The 13,828-nt window shown below is 40.5% G+C and overlaps 1 protein-coding gene and 1 long non-coding RNA gene across 2 annotated transcripts; both read right to left on the bottom strand.

The window, feature by feature from the left end:
* Window positions 1–13: 13 nt before the first annotated feature.
* LOC113095161 (ferredoxin-2, mitochondrial-like) lies at window positions 14–2,642 on the bottom strand. The gene is made up of 5 exons (XM_026260793.1): window positions 2,447–2,642; window positions 2,301–2,349; window positions 1,564–1,670; window positions 1,406–1,493; window positions 14–1,341 (listed from the first exon to the last, which is right to left on the bottom strand). Exons 1-5 carry the CDS (start codon window positions 2,604–2,606, stop codon window positions 1,185–1,187), a joined length of 561 nt encoding a protein of 186 aa, XP_026116578.1. The 5' UTR covers window positions 2,607–2,642; the 3' UTR covers window positions 14–1,184.
* A 2,757-nt stretch (window positions 2,643–5,399) lies between these two features.
* LOC113095172 (uncharacterized) lies at window positions 5,400–7,711 on the bottom strand. Its single transcript, XR_003288288.1, has 3 exons — window positions 7,212–7,711; window positions 6,046–7,128; window positions 5,400–5,898 (listed from the first exon to the last, which is right to left on the bottom strand). It is a non-coding gene; the product is annotated as an uncharacterized LOC113095172 (long non-coding RNA).
* Window positions 7,712–13,828: the final 6,117 nt, after the last annotated feature.

Raw genomic sequence — 13,828 nt, 5'->3', positions numbered from 1 at the left:
CCAAACACATGGATAATGACACCTGCCTGTTTATTTTATACATCAGAATCAAACATGACATTTCTAATACTGTATAAACCTTCAACACATTTATGGTTTCTGAATAATCGGAGCAGAGACAATAATTGTGCGTTTGACAGATTCTTGTGTTTGTTAGTAATGAAATGATCTGCAGAACATTAGTCTCTCAGTGTAAACACATCTTCATCAGCTGGATCCGAGCAGATGTGGAGCATCTGTCCACAACTACAGACTCACACTCACATTTACACTCGCCTGGAAGTATTTCTGAAGTGGAATGTTTCTGTTCTTGGGAAAACATTTGGAGATGATGTGCAGAAAACAACAAAGAAAGAGGTGTATGAAGAGAACCAAGCCTGTTTGTGCATCACAGTCGTGTTTGTTGCACATCAGTAACATATAGTTCTACAGTAATGTTAGTTAGACATCGAGCAGGATCATGTGAAATATAAACCTATGAACATAACAACATCTGCATGACAGTCATCAGAAACATTAAACAAATATAGCCTAACTATCATAAAACACTGATGCAGAAAACCCTCATGGATCTAAAAGAGGCTTCGCTTTATTCATACAAGAAAAATAAACTTTTGAATGAAAATAAAAGTTTTTGATGTTTTCAGTACATTTAAAGATATAGTCCACTCAAAACTTTCAAAAGTTCTGTCATTAATCTCTTGTGCTCATGTCGTTGATCTTCAGAACACAGATGAAGATGAAGATATTTCTGATGAAGTCCGGCGCTTTCTGACCCTGCACACACAGAACAGAAGTTAAGCATTTAAGAGCTAGTCATCATTAAAATAGTCCGTGTGACGACTTGATTCAACACTTTCTGCTGAAACATTTCAGTTCTGTTCTGTGTGTGCAGGCTCAGAAAGCTCTGGACTTCATCAGAAATATCTTCATCTGTGTTCTGAAGATCAACGACATGAGGACGAGTGATTAATGACAGACCTGACCCTTTAACGCAAACGGTGTAATGTTGTGGTTCTATGAGGGGTAATGAAGCGCCACGCCGGAGTCCATGGTGTGGAGATACCTGTGCACCAGATTCGGCAGGAGCTCAGGAGTCCAGCGCTCTGTGACCCGCTCACCGAGGACCAGGATCGTTAGTGACGGATCACACAGTGCTTTATGATCCGTGTCTCCGTTCAGTCTCAGTGAGGTTTGGGCACGTGGCCGTCCACGTAGAAGTTCCTGGTGACCTTGGGCAGGGTCAGCTCCATGCCGTCCAGCTCCGGCGTCAGGATGATCTGGCAGCCCAGACGAGAGTTCTCCTGCAGCATCGGGGCCATGTCCAGCATATCATCCTCCCTGCAGGACACACACAGGTCAGACCAGCGGACACCAGCACCAGCTTGAGCCGAGCGCTCCTCACCTCTCCTCAGGCTCGGGAAGCTTCTCGTAGTGTTCGCTGCTGACGTACACGTGACAGGTGGAGCAGGCCAGAGACGCTTCACAGGCGCCTGAGGAACAGAGAGCAGCTGATGAAGACCAGCCTCAAACACACAGAGATGAAGAGACGTCTGGACTCACCCTCCAGCTCAATGCCATGCTTGTGTGCCAGGTACAGAACGTTCTCGCCGACCCTGGCCTGGACGGGGATCCTCTGACCGGAGCGGTCGATGTAAACCACATTCACACTGCAGTAAAGCAGCACATCCTTTCAAGATCATGTGTTTTCTACTTTATCTCATGATATATAATGAATAAATAAGTTAATCAAAAGATGAACATGAGCTAATATTAAACAATACAAGTTTTAGACACAAAATTATGTTTTATATTAAACTGTAAAATAGACCCAAACAGAGTCACAACAGAACATTTGTGGTGTTTGGTTCTTGAATCCCATTCGTAAAGATAGTCCCCTGCTTTGTTCCTGAGTGATCAGTCCTTTAAAACGAATGATTTACATTTTTCCCAACATTTTATATTTCTATGTTTAACATATGTTGTATTTAAAACATTGATCTTAAAGTATGTGTGAAATTAATACATCTAAATGCCATTTCTGTAATGCAGAGATGGGTTTTGTCCGACTTATGAAGACGTATTACTCTAATTTATTATATATATATATTGTTATTCTAGCTGCATTTATGAATAAATGTAACATTTTAATTAAAGGTGACACACGTTCATAAAGGTTAAAAAAGTTGCCATTAAAAGATAAAAAAAAGACCCTGAAATCGGTTGAAACGTCATCCCTTCGTGAAAGAGTTTGCATCTAGAGTTGGAGAAGCACCGGACTGATCTGATGATGAACTCACACTCGCTCGTCCTCCTCCGGTGAACTGCTGTCTGCACTCTGACACACACCTGATACACACACACACACCGCAGTTACACACACTCACATAACAACCCATCAGAGTCTGTGAGAGTGAGAGAGAGAGTGTGTGTGTGAAGGACGCACCGATGCTGGTCCGCAGGTGTCTGTTCGGAGCGGTGAACCCGTCGGTGGCTCCGGTGCACAGGTTCAGTCGGTAGAGCGGGCACGCGCTGCAGTCCGGAGAAACTCGGACGAACTTCTGAGTGAAGCTCACGGCCGCGCGGACCGCTGTGGACGCCGCCATGACACTGTTTTGATCACGTGACCTGCGCCGGCCAATAGCAGCTGAGACGTGATGACGACACTACAGAAGCGCATTATTGTTACGCAAAGGTCATTGTTTCCTAAATATTTAATATCTACATACTTTTGAAAATTCACGATATTATTTGGACGTTAGAGTTAATAAACACACAAATAAATATTTTAAAGTATCAATGTTTGCCAGTAAAAGACGATGAAATCGTTTACACTTGTTTTCTTGATATTCATGAAACTGTTCATTTTGCATAGAACTAAATGGAAATGCATCCTTTAGTTCTCACTCAAAGACCCGTGTTCTCCTCTAACTATGTGTTTATCTAGTTTATAATTTTACAAATGTACTATAGTTTTTTTAAATTTTAAATTGGAAATTATGTTATTTCACATTATAAGGCTTTGGATAAAGGCATCTGCTAAATAAACAAAATGTAAATGTAATAATATTAAATTGACTTTAAAATCATTTGCTGAAGCTGTTATGGGAAAATCATTTCTCGGGTCCATGTTGACATCTAGTGCAATCATACAACACAAGCTGAGCTACAGGTACATGAACTGAATAACAGACTTTCAGTTCATGGTTTTAATGTTTTCAACTAAATTCTGGAAAAAAAATCAAGATGCACCTTTGTTGTGTGTACGCGTGTGTGGTTATTGTAATATATTTGATACATATATAACATTATTTATGAAGAATTGCAATATGATTGTAGTGTGGGATTTCTTCACCATTTTATTTCCTCCGTTGTGTGTTTGTAGAATAAACATTTGAATTTTGGTATTACAAATCCAGACAGATGCCCCCAAAATAACCCCAGAGCAAAATGTGTTTATTTTACTTTTACTATGATTTTTTCCCCTACACGCTAGCTTCTGTTCGTAGCACACATGTCCGAGTAGTGTTGGTGTTAGTCCCAGCATCCTCCGCCAGAGGGCGACACACACCGCGCAGAAAACAGAAGCAGCGACACGAGCTCACGAGGAAGACTGAAACAGGTTTAGGAAGAGTTCAGGAACCAATCGTTTGAAGAAAGGATATACTGATGAATAAATGCACATGTGGGAAATAAACACATGCTGGCGAACAAACTGGCTCTCCGTGTTGAGTGAAGGTTGATGTTGTAACTGTCTGACATCAGCAGTGATTCAACACTTTACTCAGGAAAATCCCACAGACATTCCAGACCTGTCCAGACAGATCCACTTCAGCTGATACACTACTGTGAAAACCACTGTATACAATATCACCAGAATAGTTCATTCAGAATAGTTCAGACCAGCGTGAGTAAGTGTGTGTGTGTGTGTGTGTGTGTGTGTGTGTGTGTGAGAGAGAGAGAGAGAGAGAGAGTTTCTGTGGTTCAGTCAGGAAAGTCAGTCGGTGCTGATTTGTTGGCATTCCTGAGGTTCTGGTGTTCGATGTAGACATACGACTGTTTGTGAGGTTTGTGTTGCGTTTATCAAACTGAAGCTGTCACAGGACTGCTGACCTTTGACCCCTGTTAGTAACTCCTACCAATAAAGTCAAACACCATGAAACCAGAGAACAAAACAAAACACAAGCAGCAGTGAGACTGGAGACGTGTGTGTGTTTGTGTGTGTGTGTGTGTGTGTGTGTGACCCGACAGTCAGTAATGTCAGTTAATGTCCTTTAAAGTCCTTTGTAATAATATCACTGTGTTTATTATATTATTGTTTATATTAATATGAGGTGATCTTGTGTAGGATGGAGGTGATGTTGGCATTCACACACACACACACACACACACACACACACTCACTCTCATTCACACAAAGACACATACACACACTCTCTCTCTCTCACACACACACACACACACACTCTTACACACACACACTCACACACACGTACACACACACACTCTTACACACACGTACACACACACACTCACACACTCACATACAGAGTTGGTCTATTACCTGATAATTACAGTCCCTTACTGATTCCAGATCACATCACTAATTGTAGTTAATATAATGTCAATACTTTTGAATACTTTTGACGAAGCTCATTCATCACATTGATGTAAATAATATAATAGTGTACCACTGATGCAAAATACAAAGAGCAAAAATTATATTAGGTTTGTTGTTATTAACAACATAAAGCACGTTAAACATGATATTATGTCAAGGTTTCCCAGACTTCACAAACTAAGTTCAAATAAAGTGTTTGATGGACAAAAGCCTTCCAAAGACACAGTAATACATGGTTAAATAACTGAATGATAATTAAAATAAAAATGAATGTGTTCATCAGTGGTTGATGCAATGAGGACCTTTCTTAAACTGTAAAAGCCTGTGTTTAGGACAGAAATGACAGAAACAGCCTCAGACGGACACGTCTCTGTTCCTGATGGGTTATATCTCTCAGAAGGAATAAACCCCAGCAGGTCAGACGTGTGAAGCTGCTCCAGTGTTCAGACGCTTCTCTCTAAAGCTCCTGCGAATAAGAAAACATCCACGATATCAGCCGTGCCACTTGTTTGTTCCATGTGTATAATAAAAGTTAATAAGAAATAAAAGACAATGAGAAACAGAGGATTTTTCCATTTAAAGGTCATAGTTCTTCAACTAGTTCTGTCATCATCTGTATAATGACATGGGTATGACACAGGTATTACAAGGAGAGTGTGACTTATGAGGACATAGCCCATGTCCCCATTTTTCAAAACACTTATAAATCATACAGAATGAGTTTTTTTGAGAAAGTTAAAATGCACAAAATTTCCTGTGAGGGTTAGGGTTAGGTGTAGGACCATAGAATATACAGTTTGTACAGAATAAAAACCATTACACCTATGGGATGAACACACTTTACACAAAAACAAACGTGTGTAGCAATGGGAATAACGTTCGGTAAGAGTGTCAGGCTGGGAATACTCTGCGAAGTAACAGTGGCTAAAGATATGCTTCAATGTCCACCAAACAGGAAATAACAGGTGATGCAGAGGGAGCAGCACACAGTCAGAACTCAGGGAAGGGCTCCCTCTGCTGGCGTGGCATTACAGAATCCCCTGCTCTGCGAGGACTTCCCGTAGTCGCGGTGCTGGACGATCGGGTCTAGCTCAATGAAATTCCTCAGTCAATGAGGGATCCAGGATGTCGTGGGCAGCTACCCATGATCTCTCCTCTGGTCCGTATCCCTCCCAGTCCACCAAGTATTGGAGCTGACCCTCTCTCCGTCGGGAGTCCAACAACTCCTTTAGCTCATATGCCGGGGTTCCATCAATGTCCAGCGGTGGAGGTGGCTCCTGGCTCCCGGTGTTGGGGTCAGCATCCGGATGGAACGGTTTCAGGAGGGAAACATGGAAGGAGGGAGAGATACGATAGTTAACAGGAGTTCAAGTTCATAAGTGGCCGCATTAATCTGTCTTAAAATCTTGAATGGGCCAACGTACCATGGGCTGAGCTTCCTGCTGGGCAGCCGTAACTTGAGGTCCATGTGGAGAGCCAGACCTTTGTCCAGGTTGGTGGGGAGGATGTGGGCGACGTCGTCGATTAGCTTGAATCTCCTGATTCCTGACAGCTCTTTGCAGACATACATGAGCGATGTCCCACACCCTCTCGCTACGGCGAATCCAGTCGTTGACTGCAGGTACTAGTGATGGTTCACCTGACCACGGGAACATGGGGGTTTGGTATCCTAGCACGCATTGGAGTAGATGAATGCCTCAATGAGTTTTGCCTGTATTCTGCCCATGGAAGGAACTCTGACCAGCGATGCTGTTCACATCCACAGTATGACCTGAGGTATCTCCACTTGCCCGTTCGATTGCGGGTGGTAACCTGAAGTTAAACTGAGATTAATGTCCAATTGTTTACAGAATGCTTTCCATACCTGGGACGTGAGCTGGGTTCCTCAGTCTGAAACAATGTCTTCGGGGATACTGTAAATCCTGAAGACGTTGTGGAACATCGCTTGAGCAGTATCCATCGCTGTGGGAAGACCTTTCAGGGGTATGAGCCTAAAAGCCTTGGAGAAGCGGTCAGTAATTACTAGGATTGTGGTAAAGTGGTCAGATGTGGGTAGACCGGTGACAAAATCTACTGATAGGTGTGACCAAGGTCTATGGGGTATGGGCAATGGTTGTAACAGACCAGATGGAAGTTATTTGGGAATTACTTAACGTAATTTGTTACATCTTTAACCATAGATGGCCACCAGAAGGAATTTTGCGTGAGATGTAGTGTGCGTGAGATACCTGGATGCCCGGAACAAAGTGAGGTGTGGACCCACTGCATGACACGCAGTCGAAGCCTGGAAGGAACATATTGTTTGTTAGCGGGACAACCCTGACGTGCGGGTTTGTTGCGTTGTTCTCTCTGAATTTCATCTATAAAGTCCCCAGTGACTGGTGCTATGATGACAGACGGTGGCAGGATAGATTCAGGTTGGTGATCTGTCAGTGGATGGTCATGTCTCCTGGAAAGAGCGTCTGCCTTGCTATTTTTACTGCCAGGACGGTAGGTCACGGTGGAACCTGGTGAAAAACAAGGACCAGCGAGCCTGGCGAGGATTTAGTCTTTTAGCACTCTTGATGTATTTAAGATTCTCAGTGATTACCTGGAAGGGGTGAGTGGAACCCTCCAACCAGTGCCTCCATTCTTCAATGACCGCCTTCACAGCCAGTAGCTCCTTGTGTCTGACATCATAATTATGCTCAGCATCCGTGAGTTTTCTAGAAAAGTAAGCACAGGGAAAAAGCTTGCCTGGTTGTCCTTGGCGTTGGAAGAGCACTGCACCTATTCTGAGAGATGACTGGGTCGTGAAAAGATAACCAGGGGTCTCCAAGCATGATTTCATGACATGTAGAGTCAATGACATAGAATGTGATGGTTTCTCTGTGAAATAGGCCTAGTTGCATCTTCATGAGTTGAGTTTGTTGAGTTATTCCACTTCCAATGGGTTTGTTGTTTACAGCGTTCACCTTGATAGGAGGATCACATTCTAGTACGGGAATGTTGAATGTTGTAAGGAGGTCTTGATGAATTAGGTTTAATGCTGAACCAGAGTCAATCAGCGCTGTGAATTCAAACACATAGCTGCTGTTCCAACAAAGTAATATTAATTAGTTTAACACAAGCTAAAGTATAAAAAATGCACATTTGATCAGATACAACTACACTCACAATTTAAGAGATACATTATTCGAATGCTTGACAAAAGATATTGATTTTTAATCTAGATTTAAACAGAGAGAGTGTGTCTGAACCCCGAACATTATCAGGAAGGTGTTTTGTGACCTTAGGGAGTATGATGGGTTGTAACGTGGTAGAAGGCTAGTTAGGTACACAGGAGCTAAACCATTTAGGGCCTTATAGGTAAGTAATGATAATTTGTAACTGATACGGAACTTAATAGGTAGCCAGTGCAGAGACTGTAAAATTGGGGTGATATGATCATATTTTCTTGACCTGGTAAAGACTCTAGCTGCTGCATTTTGGACGACCTGTAGCTTGTTTATTGACGAAGCAGGACAACCACCTAGAAGTGCATTACAATAGTCCAGTCTAGAGGTCATGAATGCATGAACTAGCTTTTCTGCATCAGAAACAGATAACATGTTTCCTAGCTTGGCAATGTTTCTAAGATGGAAGAATGCAGTTTTTGTAACATGGGAAATATGATTTTCAAAAGTTGCTGTCTAATATAACACCAGGATTTCTGACTGTAGAGGAAGTAACAGTACATCCGTCTAGTTGCAAACTTTAATCTACTAGATTCTGTGTAGTGTTTTTTGGTCCAATAATTAATATCTCTGTCTTATCCGAATTTAGGAGAAAATTATTTGTCTTCCAATCTTTAAAATTTTTACCACACTCTGTTAGCTTAGATAATTTAGAAGTTTCATCTGGTCTCGTTGAGATATATAGCTGAGTATCATCAGCATAACAGTGGAAGCTAATTCCGTATTTTCTAATAATATTACCAAGGGGCAACATGTATAATGAAAATAGAAGGGGACCTAGGACGGAGCCTTGTGGCACTCCATATTTTGACCTGAATCCTGAATCCTGAAATTCTTCATACAGATCATTTTTATGCAGGAAGGTGCTCAATTGAGCAGACACAACTTTTTCAAAAATTTTAAACATAAACAGAAGACTTGAAATGGGTCTGTAATTTGGCAGTACACTAGGATCTAGTTTTGGTTTCTTAATAAGAGGCTTAATAACTGCCAGCTTGAATGGTTTTGGGACGTGACCTAAAGATAATGACGAAGCGGTTCTTCGGCTACAGGTAACAGCTCTTTCAGTAATTTAGTGGGTACAGGATCTAATAAACATGTTGTTGGTTTAGATACAGTGATATGTTTATTTAGCTCTTCCTGTCCTATATTTGTAAAGCACTGCAGTTTATCTTTGGGTGCGATGGATGAAACTGAAGTGTTAGACGCTGTAGAATCTACATTCGTGGTTGTATTTCTAATGTTATGTATTTTATAAGTGAAGAAAATTCATGAAGTCATTACTGTTTAACGTTGGTGGAATATTTGAATCAGGTGGCGTCTGGTAATTTGTTAACTTAGCCACTGTGCTAAATAAAAACCTTGGATTGTTTTGGTTATTTTCTATGAGTTTGTGTATATGCTCTGCCCTAGCAGTTTTTAGATCCTGTCTATAGCTGGACATACTATTTTTCCATGCAATTCTAAAAACTTCCAAGTTAGTTTTTCTCCATTTGCGTTCAAGACTACGAGTTTCTTTCCCGAGAGAGTGAGTATTACTGTTATACCATGTTACAGTATGTTTTTCTCTAACATTTTTCAATTTGATGGGGGCTACAGCTTCTAATGTATTAGAGAAAATAGTGCCCATGTTGCCAGTAATTTCTTCACGCTGATGATGGTGTGTGTGTGTGTGTGTTTGTGTGTGTGTGTGTGTGTGTGTGTGTGTCTCAGACTGATGGAGGGGCGGATGAGTGTGTGTGTGTGTGTGTGTGTCTCAGACTGATGGAGGGGGTGATGATGGTGTGTGATAAGATGATGGAAAAACATCAAAAGACAGAGAAAAGGATGTGACAGCAGAGGTGTGAGTGACTGATGGAGGATGTAGCAGCTCTTTTTGTTCTTGGAAACACTCTAATGTGTGTGTGTGTGTGTGTGTGTGTGTGTGGGCATGTTTTTGTGACATATCAGGTCACAACTCTGTATAATGACATGGGTATGGCACAGGTATTACAAGGAGAGGGAGACTTATGAGGACATAACCCATGTCCCCATTTTTCAAAACACTTATAAATCATACAGAATGAGTTTTTTTTTGAGAAAGTAAAAATGCACAAAGTTTCCTGTGAGGGTTAGGGTTAGGGGTAGGTGTCACGATCCACACAAGAACGGAGGAAGAGAAGATCTAATTGCAGTAAGTTTTAATTAAGGGAAAAGCGTACATCAAATCAGTCCATCCAGGGGTCAAAACCAAGGTGGCAATTAAACATAAAACAGGTACAAAATAAACGGGCAAATACAGAACTCAGGAGTGGTGTGTTAAATACAAGGACTCCGTGACACATACTAAACAGACAGGGTATAAATACACAGGGAAATGACAGTGCTAATGGGGAATTGGCTGAGTGCAATGATTAATGACCAGGGACAGCTGAGTGCAATGAGGAGACGGGGATCGTGGGGAATGTAGTTCAGGAAGTGACAGACACCGTGGGGAAGGAGGACATCTAGTGGTTACCCAGGGAACACAAACCAGACACTGTGACAGTAGGGTTGGTGAAGGGCCATAGAGTATACAGTTTCTACAGTATAAAAACCATTACACCTGTGGGATGAACACACTTTACACAAAAACATACGTGTGTGTGTGTGTATGAGCGTGTATCTCTCTGTGTATGTGCTCTGTCCATGAAAGACTGCTATCAACATGATTAAGTCTGAATCATAGTAAAAAGTTGAGTCATCTGCAAACATTGTCATTGATGCTTTTTTGACGGTTAAGGGCAAATCATTAATAAAAACAGAAAACAAAAGAGAACCCAAACAACTTCCTTGTGGTAAACCACATACTAAACCTTTATAAAAAGAAAAAGAACCATTGAAAAAACCCCGCTGAGTTCTGTGGGAAAGATAACTTTTCATCAGTGCAACAGCAGGAGGAGTGAAGCCACAGCTCTTCAGTTTCTCAGTTAAAATATGCTGCTCTACATCAGAAGCAGTCCAACATGACGATCCCAACTAGTTTAGAATTATCCTGAGCCATCCATCGCTCATCTGTGTGCATGCTGAAACACAATCATCAAATTATGACATTTCTGGAATTAGTGTATGAATAATCTTTTCCATAACTTTACTGAGTGCAGGCAGAATACTTATAGGTCTGCAGTTATGCCCATTATAAGATAATCGATTGTCTTTTATCAATGGAATAATTTTCCTTTCCTTCCACAGAGTGGGATATATCCTTTACACTGATTAGATATATGAACAGCAATATATTCGGCTGTTTTATTCAATACTATTCTGTCCGAGCGTCTGTGCCTGGACTACCATGTGCTGGACGAGACTTTAACAGGGCCATCACTTCTGCAGTTTGCACACAATTAAAGTTAAAGTTACACATTTTATCAGCCATAATTTCAAATCTTGTGTTCCAAAACCTTTTCTTAAATTACTAACTTTATTTGTTAAATAATTATTAAAATAGTCTGCAATATCTTTAGATTCTGTTATAAAACCTCCGTCAGACTCATCAAAAGAAGGGGATGCATTTCTATTTCTACCCATAATTTAATTTAGGATATGCCAAAGCTTTTTGCCATCATGTTTAACACTGTCAATTCTATTTTTGTAGTACTTTTTCTTTTCCCTTTTATTCATTTTATTAACTTGGTTCCTAAATGTACAATATTTTAATCTGTCCTCTAATAATCTCGTTTTCACTGCCACTTGTTTAGCTTCATCTCTTTGCTTCATCAGTTTTTTCAATGTTGAATCAATCCACCTAGCAGTATGTGTTTTCATCACCATATTTATCAGCAATGCTCAAAGCATGCTCATGAAAACTCCTGGCTTGTGGCCACTGTACACATCTTTCCAATCAACATTTTTACTTCTGCCACAATCTTCAACAGCAGACACTTTATAAAACCTTTTATACGTACTAAAAATAGCTTTAGATTTAGGGACTTTAGCTTTCTTGTTGACAGCAATGGGATTATGGTCACTAAACCCTACTAGTGTTGACACAGCGTCAGGACACAGTTCTGCTACATTAGTGTAAATGTGGTCAATACATGTTTCTGTTTTAATGCCCGCTTTGTTGCTAAAGATTCTTGTTGGCACATTAACAATTTGATGTAAATTGCAGACACTTATATAGGAAAGTAATTTCTTTTTCTTTGTGCATCTGTCATCATTCCAATCAATGTTCATATCTCCAAACAGGTAAAGTTCACAATTAACATCAGAGACACTAACAAGCATTTCACCGAAGCCTGTCAGATAGTCCACGTGTGCATCAGGAGGTCTATAACAGATCCCACAAGCACTGGTTTCACATAAGGTACGTGGACTTCTACCCATATAGCTTCAATTTCATAGCGTATTAAATTTTGTTTTAACCTACAAGGAATTTTGCTTTGCACAAGGACGGCCACACCACCACCAAATATATTTCTATCCTTTCTAAAAACATTAAAACCTTTAACTGGTAATTCAGAGTTAAGAATAGAGCTATCGAGATGTGTCTCAGACAGGGTTAATGTATTGATTGAATACTTGTGCACTAAATTATTAATATCTTGTATATTGTTCTTTATACTACAAATGTTTAGATGAGCCAAAACCAAACCTTTACTAGTTTTAGTTGAACACATTTGTGTGATATAAGGAATATAATTTCAAACACATCAGAAACATAATACTTTTATACTGAAATATGTCTTAGTTCTGGATCCTTTCCTATCTAGGCAAAATTACCAATTTATCATACCTTAGTATTGCCTGTGTGTGTGTGTGTGTGTGTGAGAGAGAGAGAGAGAGAGAGAGAGTGAGAGAGAGAGAGAGAGAGAGAGAGTGTGTCAAGTCACCTTTATTTATATAGCGCTTTTAACAATACAGATTGTGCCAAAGCAACTGAACAGCATTCATTAGGAAAACAGTGTCTCAGTAATGCAACATGATAGTTAGGCAGTTCATCATTGAATTCAGTGATGTCATCTTTGTTCAGTTTAAATAGTATCCATCACAACTCCTAGGTTTCTGGCTTTCCTGGAAGGAGTTATGGTTGATGAACCCAGCTGTATGGAGTAGCTGTGATGAAAGGATGGGTTAGCTTGAATCACCAGCAGTTCTGTCTTAGTAAGGTTGAGCTGAAGGTAATGGTCATTCATCTAGCTAGGAATGTCACTCAGACAGGCTGAAATGCGAGCCGCTACTGTCGGGTCACCTTGTTGGAATGAGAGGTAGAGTTGGGTGTCATCAGCGTAGCAGTGATAAGAAAAGCCATGCTTCTGAATGACAGATCCTAATGACGTAACATGTAAAGCATGAAGAGTAGCGGCCCTAGTACTGAGCCTTGAGGTACTCCATACTGCACTTGTGATCGATATGATACATCTTCATTCACTGCTACGAACTGATGGCGGTCATAGAAGTACGATTTAAACCATGCTAATGCACTTCCACTAATGCCAACAAAGTGTTCAAGTCTATGCAAAAGAATGTTGTGGTCAATTGTGTCAAACGCAGCACTAAGATCCAATAAAACTAATAGAGAGATACACCCACGATCAGATGATAAGAGCAGATCATTTGTAACTCTAAGGAGAGCAGTCTCAGTACTATGATACGGTCTAAATCCTGACTGGAAATCCTCACATATACCATTTTTCTCTAAGAAGGAATATAATTGTGAGGATACCACCTTTTCTAGTATCTTGGACAGAAAAGGGAGATTCGAGATTGGTCTATAATTAACTAGTTCTCTGGGGTCAAGTTGTGTTTTTTATGAGAGGTTTAATAACAGCCAGTTTGAAGGTTTTGGGGACATATCCTAATGACAATGAGGAATTAATAATAGTCAGAAGAGGACCTATGACTTCTGGAAGCACCTCTTTTAAGAGCTTAGATGGTATAGGGACTAACATACATGTTGTTGGTTTAGATGATTTAACAAGTTTATACAATTCTTCCTCTCATATAATATATTGTTGTTACTTCATGCCATCAG

This window comes from Carassius auratus, unplaced genomic scaffold, assembly GCF_003368295.1.
Source record: "Carassius auratus strain Wakin unplaced genomic scaffold, ASM336829v1 scaf_tig00215630, whole genome shotgun sequence".
NCBI classification, from domain to species: domain Eukaryota; kingdom Metazoa; phylum Chordata; class Actinopteri; order Cypriniformes; family Cyprinidae; genus Carassius; species Carassius auratus.
This window is presented reverse-complemented; position numbering and strand designations above follow the sequence as displayed.

Bases quoted from the DNA above. Each gene is read 5' to 3' on its own strand.
- LOC113095161 (XM_026260793.1), bottom strand. From the start codon at position 2,606: ATGGCGGCGTCCACAGCGGTCCGCGCGGCCGTGAGCTTCACTCAGAAG. The intron at 2,350-2,446 runs GTGCGTCCTTCA...TGTGTGTATCAG, and splicing joins ACACCTGCGGACCAGCATCG to GTGTGTGTCAGAGTGCAGAC. The intron at 1,671-2,300 runs GTGAGTTCATCA...GCTTTACTGCAG, and splicing joins CCGGAGGAGGACGAGCGAGT to TGTGAATGTGGTTTACATCG.